Source organism: Cupressus sempervirens, chromosome 9 (assembly GCF_028749045.1).
Source record: "Cupressus sempervirens isolate cs-2001-9-10 chromosome 9, ASM2874904v1, whole genome shotgun sequence".
NCBI classification, from domain to species: domain Eukaryota; kingdom Viridiplantae; phylum Streptophyta; class Pinopsida; order Cupressales; family Cupressaceae; genus Cupressus; species Cupressus sempervirens.
The window spans coordinates 755,595,250-755,618,639 of NC_143126.1; the positions used below are offsets into that span (position 1 = coordinate 755,595,250).

At 37.7% G+C, this 23,390-nt stretch overlaps 1 protein-coding gene across 1 annotated transcript in view; it reads left to right on the forward strand.

Moving 5' to 3' along the window:
• The window catches only part of APG3 (Peptide chain release factor 1), a 234,547-nt gene that overhangs the window by 32,815 nt on the left and 178,342 nt on the right, over nucleotides 1-23,390 (forward strand). The window contains exons 3-6 of the mRNA XM_089801947.1: nucleotides 14,503-14,583; nucleotides 14,705-14,762; nucleotides 14,873-14,976; nucleotides 20,009-20,060. Coding sequence (XP_089658073.1) covers nucleotides 14,503-14,583; nucleotides 14,705-14,762; nucleotides 14,873-14,976; nucleotides 20,009-20,060 — 295 coding nt within the window. The remainder of the gene's footprint in view (nucleotides 1-14,502; nucleotides 14,584-14,704; nucleotides 14,763-14,872; nucleotides 14,977-20,008; nucleotides 20,061-23,390) is intronic.

The following is a 23,390-nucleotide window of genomic DNA, read 5'->3' on the forward strand; positions in this document are numbered from 1 at the left end:
TTAGCACTGTGAAACCCACACAAAACTGCACGGAACACACCATTTCTGTCATTTTCTGCTGATTCTACACTCTTTCTGGCAATCGCTGATTCTTCCTCTTCCCTATGGTATCATCATGATCACCAGGTCCACACCAGCGGCATAGCAACTTCGGTGTATTTGTTGTTGTGCACTCCCGGGCGAAGTGACCCCACAGATTGCATGCGCGGCATTGAACAATTGGCCGACCATTTGCATCGTACTGAATGCGACTCCTTCCTCCATTGTTGTTGTTGCCACCATTGTTGTTAGTGCTGTTGTTGTTTGGACCACGCCGGTTGTTTCTATATCCGCCTGATGTGGCACCTTCCGTACTGGTGTTCCCGTTCCCCCCGGACGGAGAGGCCTCCTGTGTCAGGAACACTTGCTGCGGTGTTCTTGTTTTCAAATTGAAAGGGCAGTCCTTTATTGAGTGTCCCATAATCTGGCAGATCTCGCAAAATTGCTCTTTCGGGCAGGATCCCTCCGTATGGCCTTCTTTCTTACATTCCGTGCACCATAAGTCATTACCCTTAGGTTCCTTGTTCATGTTCTTGAATTCCTTCAACATCCGAAGCATGTCTTTCTGAAGGGCACGAACCTTCTTGTTGCTTCCTTCGTCATCGCTGCTATCATTTCCGAAGGATGCATCGTCATCTGAATCGGACGAGCTGGTCTTCTTCTTCTTTTTTGTCTTCTGATCACTTTCGAGGTTCATTGCTCGGTTGTAAGCTTCATTGTATGTGGACGGCGGCACGATCTTCATCTTTTTCCGCAGCTTCGGGTGAAGGCCTTCAATGAACCATCGTTTCTGTAACCCGTCAGCTGGTTTATTCTCCATCTTACTGATTAAGTCCTTCAACCTCCTGGCAAAGACCCGTACAGTTTCATTCTTCTTTTGCTTGGTATTGAATATCTCGGCGACAATTTCGTTGTCATCCCGCAAAAGTTGAAATTCTGCGATGAACTCCTTCTTAATGTTATCCCAACTATTCAATTTCTGTGGATCGACATCAGTAAACCAATCAATGGCAACACCTCGTAGGGTTGCGGGAAATTGTCGGATCCATTCGTTTGTATCTGTTATGCCATTCGCCCTCCAGATCGTTTCACATGTTTTACAATGTCGAATGGGATCAGCTGCTTCATCACCATCAAATTTAGGCAATTTTTCCTTCGGACCTGCCATTATTACTGTATGTCGAGGGTTTTGTTGTGTACCTGCGCTGTTTTGCACTCCCGCGCTGTTTTGAGCACCCGCGCTGTTCTGGACACCCGCGCTGTTCTGTACACCCGCGCTGTTTTGCACACCCGCGCTGTTTTCTGCGTCCGCGCTGTTTTTTGCTTTCGCGCTGTTTTCAACACCCGTGCTGTTTTCTGCTTCCGCGCTATTTTCAACACCCGCGCTGTTTTCTGCTTCCGCGCTGTTTGGTGAAGAAGAGGGTTTGTCAACCGTAGCTGTCCGTTCCGGAAGTATATCTCGGACGAAGAGGTCACTCCACGCTCGTGCTCCTTCTGCACTCCGAGCCGTGCGAGTCGATCTGCTTCCGTCAAGATTCTCTTCCCGTGGCGTATGCAGGTTCAGAAACTCCTCCCTCGCTTCTTCCACCAAATCAAGCCGTTGTCGAGTCTCTTTCAACAATCCTTCCGCACTCTTGCTTCCGTCGGAAATCTTCTGAAACCTCCTTCGACGCTCTATCTGCTGAGCCAAAATTAAATTTTCCTGCGCAACGCGTATGTCATCTTTTTCCTTTAGCTTACTCTTGTCTTTGTTCAACTGATTCGGCATTTAATTCATCTCCGCCTGCCTGCGTGCCAAATCCATCGGGCAACGGCGCCAAATGTTTACCGTATGGATTAATTAAGCAACGCACACAAACAAAGAATACGAACATGAACAGCAACCAGCAGAACTTCTATTATTATTCGCAGATGCCAACAGTACCTTATGCTTTTCTCATATGATATGATAATATGAATACAATGCTTCCCGAAGGGGTTATAAATACTTTCCGACGAACCTTCCCGAAGATATCCGTCGGCTAAGTACATTATACCCGTTACAAACTGTTTTCCTGTCGGCTACATAACAAGACTTTTACCGAAGGGACCCGTCGGCCGATACACAATTTCCTTTCCGAAGGGACCCGTCGGCCGATACTCAATTTCTACCGACGACATCCATTACTCGATTGTAAGCCTTTGTGTAGGAGGATGGAGGTACCACCTTCATTTTTTTTTGAATTGACGGACTTAGTTCTATGATGAACCACCTTTTCTTCAAGCCATTTGTTGGTTGGTTGTCTAACTTATCAATGATTTCCTTAGCCTACGATGGTAGGCTCGTACTATCTCATTTTTTCCTTGGTGGGTATTATAAGTTTCCACTATCACTTCGTCATCATCACAAAGTAATTTGAATTTTGCCTGAAACCCTTGGTTCAAATTATCCCAAGTTCTTTTGGAACCCGCTAGCAGGTCTGTCCACCACTCAATTGCTACTCCTTGTATTGTAACCAAGAAGGCCTTCATCCAATATTTGTGGTCATCTTGACTATTTTCCTCCTATATGGTCACTCATGTTTTATATTGGAGGGTTGGGTCCTCTGATTTGTCCCCACTAAATTTTGGAAGCTTCTACTTCTTTGAAGTGTATGCCATTTTTCTCTTATGATTGACACGTTGTGCATTGTTAGATTCAGCTAGGTTGGTTACTCTATGTATTCATCCTTCTCTTGCACCTTCGGGTACACGAGAGTACTCTTCCCTTCCACCTGTGGCGTACATGCCTTGGTAGCCTCCCTCGTAGTATTAGTACTCCCTTCTCCTTAGAGTTTCTGGTTTTGTTCTCCCTATACGTGGCTCCTCTAAAATCACTAGATTTCCTATGCCACACAAGGTACTCTCAAACAAGTCCACTACCTTTCCTTCAAGATTGCTTTCCTTGCTATTGTCTTCCTCAGAGTGTACAAATGGTTTGGTTGGTACCAAGTCACCCTCCCAATTATTTACGTTAGACCCTTCTTTTACCCAGGAAATACTTGGGAGTGGTAGTTCTCTTGTAGTCTCTTCCCACTCTTGTCTCGTGGGTTGTGTTCCACCTTCAATGTTCGTATGAATATCACTCTGGTTAGATTTCTCGGCTAGTTTTTGAAGCCATTGTTGCCTCTCTGTTTGTTGTTGAATCCATGGGGACCTCCTTACTAAAGTCAAAACTTCTTTTTTTGTTTGTGTCTCTTCACTTTTATGTTGCCTTTTGTCCCTATTTGGTAGAAGGGGCATTAATTATCGGAGATATTGGAGGTGCAATGCCTACTTGTATTGTGCAGTTCCTTCTCCCATCGATTCCCCTTTTCATAAAGTTGTATTTGTTGTCTGTGGTGTTCCCTCTCTCTTGCCTCATGTTGTTCTTGGACTTCGAACAAAGTGCGAGCCAATAGTCCTTGAAGGCTACCCAAAAGATTGTACACAGGAGTGCTCACTGTGAGTTCATCACGTATTGTGTGAGTCAGGACTGCTCTCTTCCAAGACTCTTGTTGCACGTACTTGTCAACTAACACATCCCACGCCTGAATCAAATCCTGTATCAACTGGTCTTCTCGGGTCAGTTTGTTATTGTTCTCAATGTTGATGTCAATTACTACCACTTGCTAGTTGAAGGTGCGATATATTATGCCACCATCTCACCTATTCTCACTTCCTTAAACCTCTAGATTCAAACTTAGGCAATGACACAAAAATGTTAGCTGCCTAACTCTAAATGCAGTGTTCCTTACAATGCAATAGTAATCATTCAAACAGTCATGAATAACTTCAGATCTAAATGTCATAACATGAACAACCATAGATATACCAAAATAACATAGTGCAACATATGGCATAATGATGTATCTTTCATTGCATAGTATTCTCGCATAGTCAACAACATCATAACTTGTTTTGGTTTGAATACAAATAGACTCGGTGGCTGGTTAAGTCTACCGACTATCAACAATTGGCACCCCTTCAAAACTAGGTGTAATTATACTTCTAATTTAAACTAACAAAAGTATTATTTGACTACTTACGGCATAATTGCAACTACGCCTCTCCTTCTGAATCCCCCTTGGTTTCTTTAGAGTGGGTTCTCATTGGTTTCGTTCTCAGACAAACTATCAAATTGACAAAGATCATTGGATTTGTCAGCTTTGCACTATCAGAGGTTGATTTTGAGTTGCATTTTATCTTTTGCCACCTTTTATACTACAAGATTAGAGGGAGGTTCTATTGCCTCGTTAGGGAGGCCCAATCACTCTCCACCACCTTCAAGTACACGGATCATAGGTGCATTGCCTTTTATCTTCAGGACGCTGTTAGGCTCAAGGACTGCACACTTTAGCACTGATACTTGCAATGCCTCTGTCTTGTCATCTCATCACTTCCTTCTTCACCGGGCTTCACTTGGTGTGTAACACTAAGCAACAACTTGTCCTCGCCCCTTGTCATAGATCTGTGCGGTGTAGGACGAGTTTTTATCAGCAACGATCTTTATCTTCTAGAGCTCCATCTTGCCTTGTGATTTATCCTTCAGTGCTGAAGTTCTCCATGATTGTTAAGGATTCTCAGGGGGGCTCTAGGGGGTTCCCCCCCATCCCCTCTTGTTTTGTTCCTGTTTTCGTTTCTTTGTTTAGATGCTATTTTCTATTTTGCTGTGGGCTGGCCCCCTTTGTCTCTCTTGGTAGTCTCTTTGACCCTTTGTGGTCTTTTTATGGACATAAATAAATTTATCTTATCTTCAAGGTCAAACTTTAATATGAGACATACAAAAGATGTAAAGGTCTACCCCTTTTGCTTGACTAATTTTTTGTTTCTTGTGACTGTAATTATGTCAAACAATTTTCTTGCAAGCTGATAGCTAAGTTCTGATTTGATTTAGTGCTGAATTTATTGTTTGAGAATGGATACATCGATAAACGTACTACTGAAACCAACTTAACATACATTTATATTTATTTCAAATCAAACCTTAATAGTAGAAACTCAAAAACTTCCATGTTTGCTTCAATGGAGTTATTACAATGCATTGCAAAATCGATGTCATAATGTTTTCCTTATACATTAAACATAAATACAATACATTGCATACTCCAGATCACTGTCTCAGATCTGCAACAGCTTTGACAGTCTAAGTCTACACACTTCTAGCATATGGCATTGTTTCCAATCTAGTATGGCACTGTTGATGCGAGTTTTGTATCACTTACATAACATATTAGTAATTGAATATTTGATAAGGAATATCAAACACACAATTCCTCTCTTGAAAAGTTAATACTCATGGGATATGAGAATAACTCCTGAAAGATCCCTGATGGATCTCTGCTGCTAATCTGCTGTAGCTTAATTATATTTTTTCTTATTAATTTTCTTTTTCCTGTTTAATAAAGTTTTCTTGCAGAACTAGACGGAAATGCAGAAGAGTTTGCTTGTTTTTGCATTTTTGATGATTATTCAACATAGAAATGAGAAGGAGCAAATGATATGAAAAGAGTCTGAAAATAAATAACAATATGCAGCAAAATCAGAATTGATACAAATCGTACCAGGCAGATCTCTGAATTATAGAGCCAAATAAAGGATCTAGTACATTTTCCCTAACAATGATGCCAAACTGGCTGATGGAAAAGGACTGTGAACATGCAAACGTCTGCTGCTGATTATTCGACTCTCTATATTTCAAAGTGCTGCAAATGGCGGCTACTGCTGCAAGGCGCACTTTCCCATGTACCAATAATCGTGCCCAGCTAAACAATACTGCAAACCCAAGCTGAAATGGCGTCCTCCTTCCCTGATAACAGCTGATACCATTGAAAATTCCAAGACCAAATACTGCTGAGGGTTACGTCCCAGCCAGTAAATACCCTGGGGTTTTGCATCCTAGAATAAAATCGCCCAAGCAGAGCAAATTTGTAAACAAGTTTAAAATGCATAATATGAATGAGGAATGGTGCCTCCATCTCCTTATAACCCCTTCCAAAGCAAATCGAACCCTAAAGTGACTCCAAAAGGCGTTGGGTTACAAAAGTGATTTAAGTCTTAATTTAAAGTGGCAATGTTACTAAAAATGACCCTTTTTCACATAAATCCGTTCACTGAATCACCTTGAGACCAAAGAGAAAGATTTATAAAAGTTCAAGACCTTTCCAACGAGCTTTCACACCAAGGGGTATGCATCCAAATGAGGTCAAAATTCCCCTTATTACTCCAAAATGGCTATTAACTTAGCCTTATTTAATTATTAAACGCTAACTTAGGAAATATTAAAAATATAACCCAAATAGCTACAAAATGCCCAACTGACATCACAAACCATAAAATCATCCTGTCACCTGTCTGTGACTGAAGTCGGAAATCAAGGATCCACTGGCAGTCTCATCCCTAAAATCTAGGGATGCTCCTAAATTTTAGGAAACAAGCTCTATCCCTCTGAAACTGAACCCAAAGAGCAAACTCATGGAAACCCAACCCTGTGCATGATCATACCTCCTAAAAAGTAGGAATGAACCCCATAAATATAGGAACTGTCTCCTAAAAACAAGGAACGTCTCCCAACTGATCAATAACCGCCAGAACACTAAGTCCGCAACACTGAATAACCATACTGGGTCTCTATCGAACCCTGTCAGCCTACAAGACCCCATAATAAGCTGACTCACATGTCTCTGCTAGACTGAGCTAGAGTGGGGACATGACAACTCCAGTGTTCCTTACACTTGTGGATACTCAACTCAGTTTTATCGATGTGATTCGCTGGTAATCACGTAGGCGGCCTTACTCAAATTGTTGAGGATGACTTGGACTTTGGTGGGATGATGGAGATGGTAGCTCGGTGTGAATGCTAGATGATGTTGATGGAAAGTGATGGTGGTGGAGGGTGAATGGTTCTTACGACTGGTGTTTTTCAAACTTTCTTCTCCTAAATTTTAAGTCCTAAATCACTTGCTATCCTACTCCTACTCCTATGGATGGAAGACTAGCAAAGGACTGGGATTGAACCTAATGAAAGTTAACAAGCGGTCTCACTTCCACAGGTGCAATGATTCAAAGGAAAAGTAAACTAGTTTGCCACACAAGGCTTCCCAACAAGCCGCTAGGATGCTAGTGGTCTAGTATTGATCCTTATCAAACATCTACTACTACTACCATACAACTATCCATCTACTTTACTCTTACTTAGCAACTTGAAATGAAATTTGCTTCAACAATTTGAAAAGAAATCTACTGGAACTTTTTGGAAGTAGAAACCATGCAATAATACCAAAGGCCCTTAATCACCATGCAAGTCACAACAATGAGAAAGAAATAGCGAATTTTGGTATTATCTTATGCAACAATTTTCTTCGACCCTTACAAATGAGAGCAAATGGCCTTTTATAGATGTGGAAATTACAATTGACGGTAGAGATCAAAAGCAAAATCGACAATCTAGATTGAATCCCAAAAACCCTAATTAGGGTTGCCATCCCATCGGCCAATGAGAAGACGCCACCTTGTCAATGGACCAATGAAAATAGTGTAAAAATGGCAACCAATGAGAAGGCACCAAAATGGCGGCCAATCAGAAATAGACACTTGTCCTATTCTAGAAGAAAGAGAAATTGCCACTTGGCTTACATTAAATGATCTTCTAATATAACTCTTCCCTTTTCTTTTGTTCTTTTAGCTAAGGCGATGAACCTACCTAGCCTTTTGTTGACTTCCTCTATAGGAGAACAAGGTGTGTGCTTCATCTTGAGTTTAGTTGATTTCACCATGCTGCTTGTTGCTTGTAGTGTCTTCTCATGATCTTTTTCATATTCCTTTGCGAATCCAATGAAAGCATTTCGGGAGGAAAGGGTGTTCAAATGTTTCTTCTTGACGACAACCCTTCCTAGCTCATCCAATCTCGATCCAAGTCTTGGCTCATTGATATCTTCTTCTTTGATGTCTTCAAAATCAAGTGCCATCCCAATGTCGCTCATCATGGTTGAAATGGAAGCGTCGACACTTGGGCTGTGCCGTGCAACCGCCTTCTGTATCTTCTTTGCCAAGGGGGATTGTCCTTCTTTTAGTCTGTCCTTTACCCGTATCATGTCTACTGTACCGATATTGGTGTCGGTTATTCGCTTCATTTTCGAGAAGAAAGGTGTTTTGGGCATCATATCCTCTTTGTCTTTCTTAGTGTTTGTCCCCTTAGGATTCTTACTTGTACTAACATCCTCCATCTTGTCGCCCTATCACGGGATGGTAAAGTGGTGGACAATTAGACTAGCAGAACCAAGGGAGGCAATCCTTAGACTAGAACGAAAGAAGGAAGTCAGCTTAAGGACCCCATTCAGCTCTAAATGATTAAAATTCACCTCTACCAATAGCTGGATTTTTACTCTTTTGGAACTTAGGATCAGACCTCGAGAATTTCAAACCCTCTTGCAAAAGCAGAATTTTCTTTCTTTGGAATTGTCCACCTTTGGCTTCAAAAATCAGACTTTCACCATGTATCTCCTCTCCAAACCAAAATCGCCTAGGTCTGATATAAAAAAGTACAGTCCCAAATGGAGAAAATTAGACTTCCATCATGTATCTCCTATGGCACAAAATCAGGTCTGCTCTCAAAAATTGCCAAGAGTGGAAAGTTCTGCCCTCAAACAAATCTGCCCAAGCATGGAAAGACTCCAATTTGCCCTCAAAAATCACCTAGGGCATAAATCGCAGCCCTAATAGGAGAAAAGTCACCAAATAATGCAAAAATCTGCCACCAAGAGAAATCGCTAAGGTCTGAAAATGGTTGATTGCAAACAAAATTGCCCAAAAAATGCAAGAAATCTGCCTCCCAAAAGAAATCGCCTAGGAGGAGAAAAGCTGCTCCAAGCTCAAATTCGCCCAAAATGGAGAGAGGACTGCCCTTGCTAAATCACCAACCTTGAGGAGGAAAAGTGAGAAGTGAGGAGAAAATGGGAGAGAAGCCTTCTCTTATACCCAACTTTCCAATTTCCTCCTAGCTGGCCGACTTGGACCCTAGGAGCAAGAAAAACAATAATTAGTGCAAAATTATGGCCCACAGTTAAATACTTAGCTAAAAATTAACTTTGCCAAAATGAAAATTGCTTTTTTAAATTGCCAGTTAGTTCCAAATTGCAAAAAGAAATTAAATAATGCTTTGGAGGTGTTAGATATTTCCATTTAATGAGGATTTAGTAATTAATACGTCATTAAAATTGGATTTTGGCTAACCAAAAGCCATTTTTCAATATTAAATTACCAATTTCATTAAAGGCTTAAAATTTTTCAAGGCAATTTTAATCTATTAAAGCCAAATTTCGCAATTTTTATCCAAATCGATTTTGCTATGCCATTAATTTTTTTTTGACAAAATAAAAATTGCCTTTAGAGTCTAAAATCGATTTTGCAATTTGGCCTTATTTCCACAAAATTAATTTTTTCACCAAAGAAAAATTTAAGATTTTCCAAAACTCAAGTCTAACAAAATTTCCCTTTTTGAAAATTATCCAAAGTTCACACAGTTATATCCAAAATTTCAAAAGAAATCGATTAAGTACAAATTTACAATTTTATCCTGCCAAGTGTTGCCTCTCGAATTTTGTCCGGCCTAAGGATGAAATTGGTTGCTCTGGAAAATCAAGTGAAATTGGGTGAAAATAAGCTATGTCTTTCCCACTTGCCTGAAGGTGTCCAAGGCTCAAAATTCTCGAAAAAACAAAATTCTTGGACAATCCAAAAATTTGCCAAGGCGATTAAAAAAAAGGGGGGTCCCCAAAGTTTTGGGACGATGGTGTGAAAACCTCACAACAGGCACTCAACAGCAACCTCCATACCTGTACAACCTCTACTATAGAATTACCAATCCTCACAAGCTCTCTCCCAGGTATCTTCAATCCGGAGCAAACTGATGTAGGTGATTAAATAACAGATAATACCCTACTCTATGGTTGCACAATCAACCCTATTTTTATCAGCCTTCTCCAATTGACTTCAGTCTGGTATGGCCATCAATAATATTATCAATGGTACAACTCTGGTAATACTTCTTTCTAGTTCTCTACAGCCAACACCACATTCAATCCAATATTCTTAACACAATAGTTGCTTATGACAGATAACTAACAATCCCTCCAGTTCATTTGAATCAAGCTACACCACATTTCCTTCTTCCAAATCATTTCTTGCCTGGCAACTCTAATCTCAGCAATAGGAAGAAATATCAATAAGATTTTACCTTGAGAATTCAAACTCCAATTCTTCTGACCGTGTCTTGTAACAGCAAGAATAATGCTAGGATAGCGGGATTTCGTCCTCCAAGCTCTAGAGAGAAAATCTCCATAAATTCGCCAAATTCATATGCTCACCAAGCATGCTGAAAGAGGGCACTTCCATTTCTTTCATAGCGCTATCTAAGAGCTCAACCAATCGACAATTTGGGATAAACAAAATCACTTTTTTTGCCCTTTCCTATAAATTTAGGATATTTGCTTTTTTGCCGTTATTTTCTCGTGGCTTCTTTTTCGCCCTCTATTTTATTGCAAATGCTTTTTCTTTAATATTTTGATGCAATGTAAACTGATTTTCCCTCACTTTAATTTATGCTTTCAATATATTATACAGTTAAGGGGCAATTTAATTAAATATTTCCCATAAACTATATACTATTTAATAATAAAGTTAAATAATTATTAATTTAACTCTCTAAAATAACTTTATGATCACATAATAAATTATATAAATGATAAATAAATGGTCTTGTCGATATAACCAATTTATTATTGACATGCCATTGCAACTGAAAATCCAATATGCCCATAATGACTTATTATAAATAGTGTCCCAAGACTGCCTCACATCACCTTGGAATGAATTGTAACCTTAACTATCTTGACCAATTGGCCTCTGAGTCCCTTCTATGTCTTGGTTAGCATACAGGACCAAGGGGAAATAGGCTACTGACAACGTTGTGTTGTGAATGCTAGAAAGGGGACATTACAGAAGAGAGTCTTGTTGGAAAGCCCCCAGATTGGCCTAGTTACAAAATGTAAAAATAATGGAAATGAATCAAACAAGGTGTGAATTAATTTTAGAAAAAGAACATTGCATTTAAGGCTGTGCATGTGTGTCATGCTTCTAATCCTCAACTTAATATGTGAATAGATTGCCCTTCCTTCAAAGAGATATACATGTGTGCAAACATAGGGCCAATCATATCAGTTTGAAAATACCACTGATGCTAATACAAAGTGACCTTATTTCTTCACTTGGAAAGATGATAGAAATTTTTTCGTAAGTTGTTCAAATTGACAACTTATGATAATGTCAGAGGAGCATAGCAGAGGTAAAATGTGTGATTGACTTGCATACAAAGAAAGTTGGAAGTTGGAAGGAACAAGCTGTTTCCTTTGAGTAGTCAACTTAATCATCCTCATTTAAAATTTGTTTGATGACAAACAATCTTGGGAAGGGTGGACTGTCATGCCCTTGCCCTTTATTACAAGTGGCATGCTTCAATAGATGAAATTCAGATGTTTTTAGGGCTGACTTAGTTGAATAATTTAAGAAATGAAATGAATGAAGTAAACTAAACTAGGGGTAATTGAAATTAATGGAGAAGCAACTAACTAAGGAACAGCTTAATTAAAGGAATCATTAACCACATCCAAGGAAATAATTCTTCCTAAGAGAGCTGACTAACAAGGTCGGATAATAGCAATTCCTTGTAAGGCCAACCTATAGTAAAGTTAAAATGATTACAGAAAATTTGAAGGGGCTGACCAGATTTAATTAAATAACCATTTAATAAGGAGGTGTGACCCTTGCAAGGAAATGGTTGAGTAAAGGCCTGTGACCCTCTCTAAATGAAAATATAAAAGAATAGATCAATTTGACAAGCATCCAGGAAGGATCAAGATAAAATGATTAATAAGTAAGAAATGAATTAAGATCAGAAATGAGGAAGAGCATAAAAATAATTATTTTATAGCAGCAAACAGATCAAAGATAAATCTATAAATATGTATATGATAGAATTATAAACATTTATATGTCATGCCTTATTAATGTTGGCAGTACTTAATGATATTTGCAAATAATCTATGTGTTTGCATTTATTATGTATGACAGGGGATTTGTTTAGTAATATATTTGAAATTTAGACAAAAAGATTGTGAAACAGGAAGACTGAATAGCCTTTTGCGTTCATGAAAGATGAAAATTTGACATACCTGTCATCAAGTATGTCACCCCAAGATGGAGGAATTGAGGGCTGGGAGGCTGATTAGTGCTCCCAAGCTTGATTGAGAGGGATTGAGCACCTCCAAGATGGACTAATTCCCAATGAGACTATTGTAGGAATCCACATTGAAATGACTATTGCTTATTTGGATTTCAATATGAATGATGTTTATGGATACCTTGATGTTTGCTTATGATTAGCATGATAGATGATATTATACCTTATGATTAATGTCAATTTCTAGTGACTATCAATGTCATGTCCCCTCTTTAGTCTGAGTAGCAGAGTTATGTGAGTTAGCCTATCATGGGGGTCTCGTAGTCTAGCAATTGTGGATAGAGACTCATACAGGATATTCAGTGACCGAGCTTGACTTTACAGGTAGTTGGGAGCCAGTTGGGTGCAGTTCTTTGATTTTAGGGGGTATCCCTACAATTTAGGAGGATGTGGCAATTTCCGAATGTGAGGTTCCATGGGACCATTCCATGGTTTCAGTTTCAGGATGACAGGGTGTGTTCCCTAGTTTCTAGGAGCATCCCTAGATTATAGGGAAGGGACTGCTAGTTGACCCATCTCGTCCAATATCAGTCACAAACAGGTGACATGATCAGTTTCACATTTATTTGGTTGGTTTGGGTTTTCAGAGGTAAAATGGGGAATATTTTAATATATTTAAATATTTCCTAAGTTAGCATTTAAATAATTTATAATAAGGCTATTTATATAGCTGTTTCAAAGTAATAAGGGAAATATGGCTTCGTTTGGTCAGATGTGCCCTTGTGTTATAGCTCTTTGGAAAGGTCTTGAATTATTATTAACTATTTTCACTATCCGGGGACTTTTTGGAGCTTTGAGTTATGACATTTTAATAAAGTAACGTTTTTCCTATAGCCTGGACGCTTTTATTTGGGAAAATGTTATTTTATTATAAAATGCAAAGTGGAATTCTCATTCAGGGTTCGATTTGCACTTGGGAGGAGTTATAGGGAGATGAAGACCTAATTGTGGAGTATCTCTTGACATTTGAAATTTGTGAGATTGGAAATTGCTCTAGAGGAGCGATTCAGAGGCTTGGGACGAAAACCCTAAGTCTGGAGTGTTGGGACGCAAACGTCAACAAGGATTTGGTGATTTAGTATTGGAGTTGGAAGGTACTATTCTCTGTGGCAAGGATCAACATTCTTCATAGCACTATTTATTAGAAGGAAACATCACATTCAGCTAGGCAGACAACTTGTTCCAGCTTGGGTGTTTCTTCTAGAGGGAGCTCGAACTTGTACTGTGGGCACCATTCTTTATTAGCAGTCACGTTTTGCAATTTGGAGATAATATTGGGGTTTGTAATAGAAAGCTCTCCATCTTTTGTGATTGTAAAACCCTTCTACAGCTGGCATCAGGTTCATTGTAGACAACAACAAATCCATTTGATATATTTATTTCTCTGACTGCAAAAATCTGAATACTATGCCTAGTACAATTTGAATCATTTCCAGATTGTTAAGTGTTTTCAATATTTGAATGTTGCTCATCATGCTTAGTTCAAAGTTATTTGTTATTTGTCATTTACTTGCATATATCTTCAAAAACACCTAAAAACCTTGAAAACGAGAAAAAACCAAAAAGAAATCAGAATTCTATAAAGTCTATTAAAAGGTACAAAATTGTGGTCAAAATCTCAAATTTTGAAACAAGCATCAATTTCCAAGGACACTAGGATTGAGGATCTTTCAAATAGTGCGTGCAGGACCTATATTAGGTTAACCTTGTCAAAAGGCCTTTCAATTGGTATATCTTTATTTTTTAATTATATTACATTTCTTATTTTAAGTTGTAATTCTGGTTTTAGGGCAAAATATAGTAATATCCCTAGAAGGGACATTACAGTGTTATTAGTGCTTATTGAGTGACAAAAAGTTTAATTAAAGCTAGCGAGCTTGAGCTAAGATAATCAATTCGAATATTAGGCTGGAATTTTGGGTCATAATTCAAATTTTCCTCTTTTCAGTGACTTAAATGACTTTCTTTTAAGAGAATATCATTTTTCATATTAGATACTTATTTCTTTCATAGTAACCTTATTCTCGAGTTCATCATTCCTTCAACATCACTAACACTAAATAGTTTCTTCTTGCTATTTTTCAATTCTACTCCCTTTTGCCTGAGACTTTTAAAAAATTTATTGAGAAAAACGAGGTTAAGAGCTATTGTCTGATGTTAATGCATTGCAGCTGAGATTGGCAGATCCAGATGTTTCATCTAATCCAGCTGAGTACCAAAAGCTTGCCAAATCCTTATCGGATATTGAAGAGGTATGTGGAGAATGTGACTGACCATGATCTTGTTATGTTAATTTGATCGCTATTGCATAAGTAATATGTGCTTTGCTGAACACTACTGTTTAAAATTTTAAGCAATATCTAAATTTTACAGGTGGTCACAACATACCAAAAGTTTAAGGACATTGAAATCCAGCTTCAACAATCAAAAGGTTTAAAATGTTGGCTATTTCAATAAATTTTATTTTGAATTTTATGTTATTGTATTATCTGACTGTTGATTCATTCTTTATCTTCATATATATTTATATTTGGATGTTAGAATTGGCAAAAGAACCTGGGATTGATCAAGATATGTCTGAAATGGTTGCTGATGAAATCAATATCTTATCAAAGGAATTGTCTGAGCTTGAGGAGAAGCTGAAGGTTTTTCTTTCAACACTTAAATCTTTTAGTTGTCTACTGTTACAAGTTTTCATCTAGAAATTTGTAACTACTTGTAATTTTTCTCAATAGTTGTCATACAGATACTTATATTCAATACATTGAAGATAATAAAAACATACCTTTTTAATGCAGCATTTGCGTAGATAGTAGAAGTATCCACTTGTTGTTGTTTGTACTACAAGCTTCTCTTTTTGGTGCATACAATCATTGCGACCATTGTTGAAAAACTCAGTCTTGGCAATATCTCGGCTGACCCAATAAATATTAAAAATAGCGGAATTGCCATAAACTCGACACTTCTATCAAATATTTGAAAATAGATAATTTCTTAAAATAATCTCAAAAACACACACATATAGACCAAATTTGTAGAATATATACTTATTTGAGATATCAGCTATATATTAATCAAAGTTTTGACATAAATACATAACAATTAGAACTTAGTATATTACCATAGAATCACTTACCAAAAAACAAGTGCAACATCTAAATAAACATAAGTACAATACATATCAAACTCCATGAAACTACAACTTTTGAATACATATTAAGTTTCAATATCGATGAAAACTAGAAGTAGAAATCATAAATTGCATCTGTGACTAAAGCTCAAAAGAGATTGGTGCGGCTATGTGGGTGTTGCTGAAGTAGTTCCAACATCCTTAACAGGTGCCTCAACAAAATTCCTCCTCCTCACGTGTTGCCACTTCTGCATCCCAATCATCTGCCTCCATCTCAAACTCAGTTAGCTGCTCATCAGTCAACAAAGGATTTTCATGCACATCCACATCATCACCATTAGGAGGAGCAATCCAATCTGCTGCATATAGATCAATCTCATCCAAGTCAAGTTCTTCATATGAAATCTACCCTCGCACCTTCTTTTTGTGTAATCAAAGGTTGTACCACACAAACCAAATCATTCAAGCGCTTTTGAGTCAACCTATTGTGCTTCTTTGTGTGTATGTTCTAAAAATAAGTCTAATTTCGCTCGCTACTAGAAGCACTACAAGGCTGTGAAAATATTCAAATGGAAAACTTTTGAAGATTAGGTGTTGTGGCACCATAATCTTCCCACCAGAGATTTGCAAGGATAAAAAAATCCATTTGTAATGTGCTGAAGATTCCAATAAACTTAATGAGCAAAATAAATGGTATAATAAAACTAAATTCATGTTCTTTTCTGCCTAGTTGTAGGGTGTACCTCCTACAATTGCAATGAAGAGATAAAACAATGACCCCTCTTCTCTCTTGTAGCTTTGTAACTCATCAAGTATGAGGTCTTGAATGTCCATTTCAAAAACCAATCTCCAAATACATGTGTCCAGGCCAACTTGAACTTCTGCATCTTTTCTAAAATTGATGGTTAAATAGAACCTGGGGTTCAAGTTGTTTACCGCATAGGTTAATTAAGAATTGCACACAGATAATGAACACGAACACGAACAACAGAACTCTTCTTATTATTATTCGCATATGCCAGAACATTACATTGTGCTTGAATGATATCATAAGATCTCGTATCATGATTACAATGCTTCCCGAAGGGGTTATAAATACTTCCCGACGAACCTTCCCGAAGGTATCCGTCGACCAGATACATCATGTCCGCTACAAACTATTTACCGTCGGCTACATAACAAGAACTTTCTCGAAGGACCCGTCGGTTGATACACAATTTCCTTTCCGAAAGGGACCCGTCGGTCGATACACAATTTCTACCGATGACATCATCCCCCCCAAAAAGAAAAGTCGTCTCCTGACGACTACAGAACAAAACTCAAACAACTAATACAACAATATCACTTTCACATTCATCCCGTTGCATCTATAGCCTTTGCTAACACAATACTGACTCTTCAAGCTGAAACCCACACAAAACTGCACGGAACACACCATTTCTGTCATTTTCTGCAGATTCTACACTCTTTTTGGCAATCGCTGATGCTTCCCCTTCCCTATGGCATCATCTAATACTCATTTTGAGCATTCTTGATTTGTCGACCTTTTTTTTTTAGAAAACCTCCTGTCACCCTTCTGTGCTACCAATGTACAGCTACACCATACATCCTGCCACTGTATCAACTCCTTCCTTATGCAATATCCTGTAACGTCCTCCAAAGTCTGAATGCAATAACATGTAGAAGCTGTACGCCATATTTATCATTTATGCAAAACCCGTACACCATATTATACTGAAAATCCGTACATTGGCTGCTTCAGAAAATCTGTACGGTGACCATGTTGGAAAATCTGTACGATGGCTGTTTAAAAAAATCCGCACTGAGACTCCCGAATTTCGTACAAAAAATGAGAAAATCTGTACGGCAAGCTTTTTAACAAAGCCGTACGGTAACCTACAACCTCCAAAATCCGTATGGTGATTGGCTTCCGATACACAATTTCCTTTCCGAAAGGGACCCGTCGGTCGATACACAATTTCTACCGATGACACAAGTAGCATGCAATTGCATGAAAATGTTGGAGTTGTTTGTTCCACCTACCATCGATTATGTTCCATATGGTCTACATTTAGTCTCATTTGACCTATACAAGCGTTCAGTGGCCTCTTTGGCCCTAACCATAGCCTCATATAGATACCCCATGGTTTTTTTTAACCCTCACCAAAGGTTTTGACACATGGACAAAACATTATACAAAAATTAACGAATTGTAATATTTGAAATTTAAATAATAAATCATCAATCAAGGCTTGGAAACTTATGTTGATGATCTCCTCCATTAGCTTGCCAATCTAACATCAAACACAACCTTAACAACCTTCTCTACTTCAAGCTTCTCAGCATAAGGACTTTCTAACCATTTCATGCTAAAAAACACATGCCTCAGGTCGTTCAATGTGTCCAATATGCTTTGCAAGTTGAGAAAATTAGTAGCAAAGCACAAGATCCGTACTGCTAGTGTGCTCTTAAAACTTAAGATCCATGTGTGATTATAGATGTACTTTGTGATATTCCTTCCATCTTCGACCACCTTCTCCACCTAACTCAGTTTCCCTAGGTCCTCAAGGAGCAAATCGAGACATTGGGCAACACAAGGGCTCCAAAATAATGTGAAATGTCTCCATCAAAAGTCTACCGGCTGCCACTTACGCAGCTATATTATTAGTCACAAAATAGATGACATTAGCCACTCCCACTTCCACTGCCACTTCACCCAACATGTTGCACAATTTTTTGTGCATTTTTCACTTGATTAGAGGCATCAATTGATTTTAGAAATACTAATTGTCCCCCTGAAGCAACTAGAAAGTTGACGAGTGTCCTATTCTACCATCTGTCCTCCTGTCAAATATAATAGTGCAGCCTCTTTGTTCCCAAACTTTTCTTTGCTCTTCCACAAGTTGATGAATGGTTTTTACCTCATCGTCCAACAATTACCCACTCACCTCATAATGAATTGGGGGCTTGAACCCTTACCAGACACTGTCATTGCAGCGATCATCTGATCCCAATATGGACTACATAGAGCATTGAAGGGAATATTGTTGTAATACCAAAATCTTGCAACTACTAGCTTTGTCTTCTCATGCATCTCTTTATTCCATGAAGTGCTTTCAATCCAAGTTGAGCACAAGGAATCTTATGTGGCACCCAAAAGGCTGATATATGGCCACTCACATTGTTGGATGATGATCCTCATATCCATGACCCAATGGAAGAAGAAGCCTCTGCATCTTTTTGCAACCCTGTAGAGCTAAAATTTTTCATATTGGGCAGTGATGTCATTTACTATCCTCTTTTTTGCTATTTTTTGTTTGCTCATATGTAGTAAGGCTTGCTATAGCCTCCTTGCAGCCTCTTTAGGACAGCCATCACATGGTGTGATATCATGGCCTTCTATCTTTCCAATGTGATTTTTTAGTCGAGTTATGCTCCTATTCATTAACTTAGGACAATGATTACATTTCACATCTCCTTTTGCTCCCGGTGTCCCATTTTTCTAAACATCATCCCTACCTCTGCCACCTACCATGTTCAATAGATACTGATTTTGTTACCTGTAAGTCTGCAAAAGCAAGGATAAATATTTAGATATTAGATAAGTCAGACCAAATTTATGTATTTAGAATTTTAGATATGTAGATAAAATTTAGATATGTAGATAATATTTAATTTTAATATCATAGTATCAAATTCTTATGTCAAATCTCAATTTGAGTCTAATGTTATGTACTAAGCTTCTATAATGCCTATTATGAATGTACTATCAATGTTATGATAAGAGTATCTGAAATTTTTCTAATATAAAAACATGTTCTCTCTTTGTATTAGTCATCCCTGCTGTCTCCTAAAAAATGGCCAAAAAAGTACTCCCGTGTTGGAAACACATCCTGCTATTTCTAGCCGTCCCTGTCCCCAAAACTTGGGGAAGCATAGGATTGAATAGGATTAGAAGAAAACTTGAGTTGGTAAAACTTTTGGAGGAACAAATTTCTAGTCAAGCCCAAGGAACCTGACATCTTTGAATAAGTATGACACTCTGACATAAATGTTATCAAGCTTACTCTAGAATGATAACTTTCTGAGACCGATATTTCATAACTTATTTGAATTAAACACTTTTGTCTCAAGCATTCGATATCAGACTACGCTCTGAACTTCACTAGAACCTGGTTTTAGTCTATATTGCATTGATGCACAATTACTGAGGTGGATCACTGCACTTTACTTTGAAAAATTTAATGGGATGCCTCTTCCTTTATCAATGGGAATGAATTAATAAGAATTATATTAGCCTCTTTAAGCAGTCAACTCTATGTTATTTGATCGTTACAAATCATAGAGTGATTAATCTCTCAAGCCTTTGATGGGCTTTCGAAGGAATATGTAATAAAGGGGATAATGTCATTTTGGTTTTGCAAGACATCATATCAGTAGCAATGATGCTTTATTATTTGGGTATTTTCGTAAAATTTTAATTTGCACATTGCCAAGATTTGTTTTTCAATTTATATCTAAGCTTGATGTTTTTTTTGCCAATTCAGGTTCTACTGCTTCCAAGTGATCCATTAGATTCTCGGAATATCATGCTTGAAGGTATAATCTCCATTATCAAATGCACCAGTGTTAATTGCCCTTTTTGGCTATTAAAGCTTAGTTGAAAATTTAGTCAACTGATAAGAATTCTTGGAAATATCAAGATTTTCTTTTGTGATTTAAATGCGCTTCTGAATTGAGTGGAAATAAATTATAAATTGTAGTAACCATCGGGTGGTTGAATGGTGAAAATGGCTGTTTAATCTCTTTTTCTTGATCGTGTTTACCAATATCTTGTGATGATCTATATAAAAAGTGTTCTATTCTTGTTCTTTATCTTTTTCTTTCAAGAAGAAAAAGGTTCGGGAATGAAATGAAATAATGCTAATTAGTAATCAGTTGAAAATCAACGGGTGACTGTAGAAAGATTACAATGGTAACAAAGGTAGGAGTGCTTACACTTAAAAAGTTTGGCAGCAAGAACTAAATGGATTGTGGATTTAGATATGCTGTACTAAAAGGAACTCTTTGCAAAGTCTTCAACCCTGGTCCATTGCAAAATAGGTAAATAAACAAAGGGTTAAGGGGATTACCAAATTTGAATTGTTTAATCTTCTAGCCAACCAACACCAGAGCAACAAGAAAATATTATAGAAATTTCTTAATGCCCACAAAATGAAAGCCAATCAACATGAGATAAACAAATGAAAGCTTAAAAGCTTGAAATATTTCTGGATGCTTACGCAGTGAAGAAGTAACAAAGGTGAGAACCTAAGAAATGGAGCATGGTGGCTAACAAGTGTTATAGCTACACAACCTACAATATCCAAGCACCCAGTGTTGAATAGAAACCAGTTATATTCATTTTTCAATTGTCATTGCCCATATACTTGGCATTTTTATGCATGGGAACTGTACATTGTATAATATTATATGTACCATGTATGGTTATTATGGAATATATGCTAGAGGCATTTAGGAATTGCATGTATAACAGTAAGTCCAGTAACAAGCAGGAACAAATTCATATCTCCTTGGCATTAACTCCATAACACTTGGTTCTTGTGGCTTGGTTTTGCATTTACATTCTTTCTTTTTATATGGATCATCAAGGTAACGATTGGTTTTGCATTTACAATCTTTCCTTTTTAATGGATCATCAAGGCATTAATGAGAATTGTTTTGTGCCAATAAGCATAGAACCACAAGTTAGGAAGTGTTGGTCACTAAGTGGTTGTTGGTTAAAAGTTTTGTAAGTCGATGGCCAGAATTTACAAAATTGTGACTTTAGGCAATGTTTCATGAGATTTCTCTCTCCTTTTAGCGATAGGGGAGGCTCCGTTCTTATGGTAGGTGACTCCAATAGAAACTTAGCTCGAAATTACAAAAAGGGCAGTTCCCTTTGTTAGAGTTTTAGACAACTCTACAACACCCTTAGGAAAAACTGAAAGACCAAGATAACTTCCACAAGAGAATGGCAAGACAATTGCATGAAGATGCAAGAATTCTATTATTGATAATGGACTTGATTGACATCCAATGGATTGATTTAAAATGTACATAATAGGCCTCCTTATATAGGAGAGGCGATAAGAGACAATGATAAGGAGAAGATAAGCTATCACCCACACAAGGTGGAATCACATGTCCATAAAAAGTGGATCATCCTCCATTATGCAATGAAATATGTGCAATGATGAGGATGGTAATGTGATAAATGCACTAAAGGTGGAATGAGATAACAACTATTACCACCTAGAGTGGAATTCTCCCACACCATGTGTTTAATTGAGGTGCAAACTCCTAAGTGTCTCAATCACAAACTACTATGAAATGCATTATCCTAAGTAAGCTTAAGTAAGTGTAATTAGTGAATATTTAATTACACCAACACCACCCCTTAAGTGCAACTTAGGGGAATGCACTTAAACTCACAATGCAAGATGGGTCCTGGCTACTAGGCCATTTTAGGTACCCATGTACAATATGCAATGCAATACATGAAATGTAATCTCTCATAAAGTGGAGAAAGAGAGAAAACCTCATGGGAAAAATCCTCTTCCAAAAAGAGAGATGAAAACAAGATGCATGGATGGAAGGAGTACTCAAGACCCCCCAAAAATTACATACATCACGTATATACAAAGAATGATCCCCCCATAGAAAGGAAATAAGGAGACATGATATCCCCCCCATAATGAAGAAGCTCCAATGTAGATGAAGAGTACTTGCAAGAAAAATATAATCCAGTGCCCACAAGAAACATGTCTCTCTTTAGGAAGAGATAAATACATCAAATGATAAAGAAGCCACTCCATGTAAAAAGTGAGGAAGGAGAAAGAAGGTCTCCATGTATGCATCTCTAAAGACTGAATAGGTGTCTCCAAGCTCAAAGATTCTGTCACACCATCAAGCTGACCTATGAGATGTGAAAAATCAAGAGAACATGAAGAGTTGGGAAATCCAATCTCCAAAGAAGGTGAAGAAATATCTTGAAGAGAACCCCCTTAGATGTATTAACCAAATCTGCATTATGAGACTCATCTTAAAGAGCATCCAAGAATTCATCCCACACTGCAAGATCTGAAGCATAAAGATCATCATGCTGAATAGTAAAGCTCATGTCTAAAGAAGTAGGAGGTGGAGGAGTAGGAAGTTCAATACTTGTTTCAAGAACAAAATGATTCAAGTGTCCAATGTTCTCCTCACATGAATTATTCACCCTTGATAAAGGGTTAGGTACATCATGAATATCATCATCATTATCAACGAAATGTGCAAAAGAATACAAGCGTGATGTATAATCAACAACTCCCATAGTTATGACATCTCTAGTCTCCATGTCCCTAATATAGACATAATCAAGAGTGAACTCAACAATTTTACCTTGTACCCCATGAGTAATTTGGTAAATGGAAAAGATATTAGTGGTCAAGGATGATACACAAAGAACATCATCAAATGTACCCTGTCCCATAGGAATAGAACCTTTCCCACAAACTTTCATGTATTTATTATTACCCATCAATATAAGTGGAGAATTACAAGGCTCAATAGAAGAAAACATATCCATAGAAGATGCCATATGATGTGATGCACCTGAATCAAGAAGCCATTTACCTTGCTCAGGATATGTGGAAGCAATGAGTGTTACATCCCAAATTTTGCCCGAATTTTTAAATTTGATCATAATCATTGGTTTAACGAATTATTTCTTTTCCTGATCATGTGAAACAAGTTAATTATATACGCTATATCAATTGTTAACAGATTATTTCTTTTTCTGACTATGTGAAGTGAGTTAATTATATACATTGTACCAACTGAAAACGAATTATTTTTTCATGATCATGTGAAATGAGTTAGTTATTATAGACGTTGATGAAAATA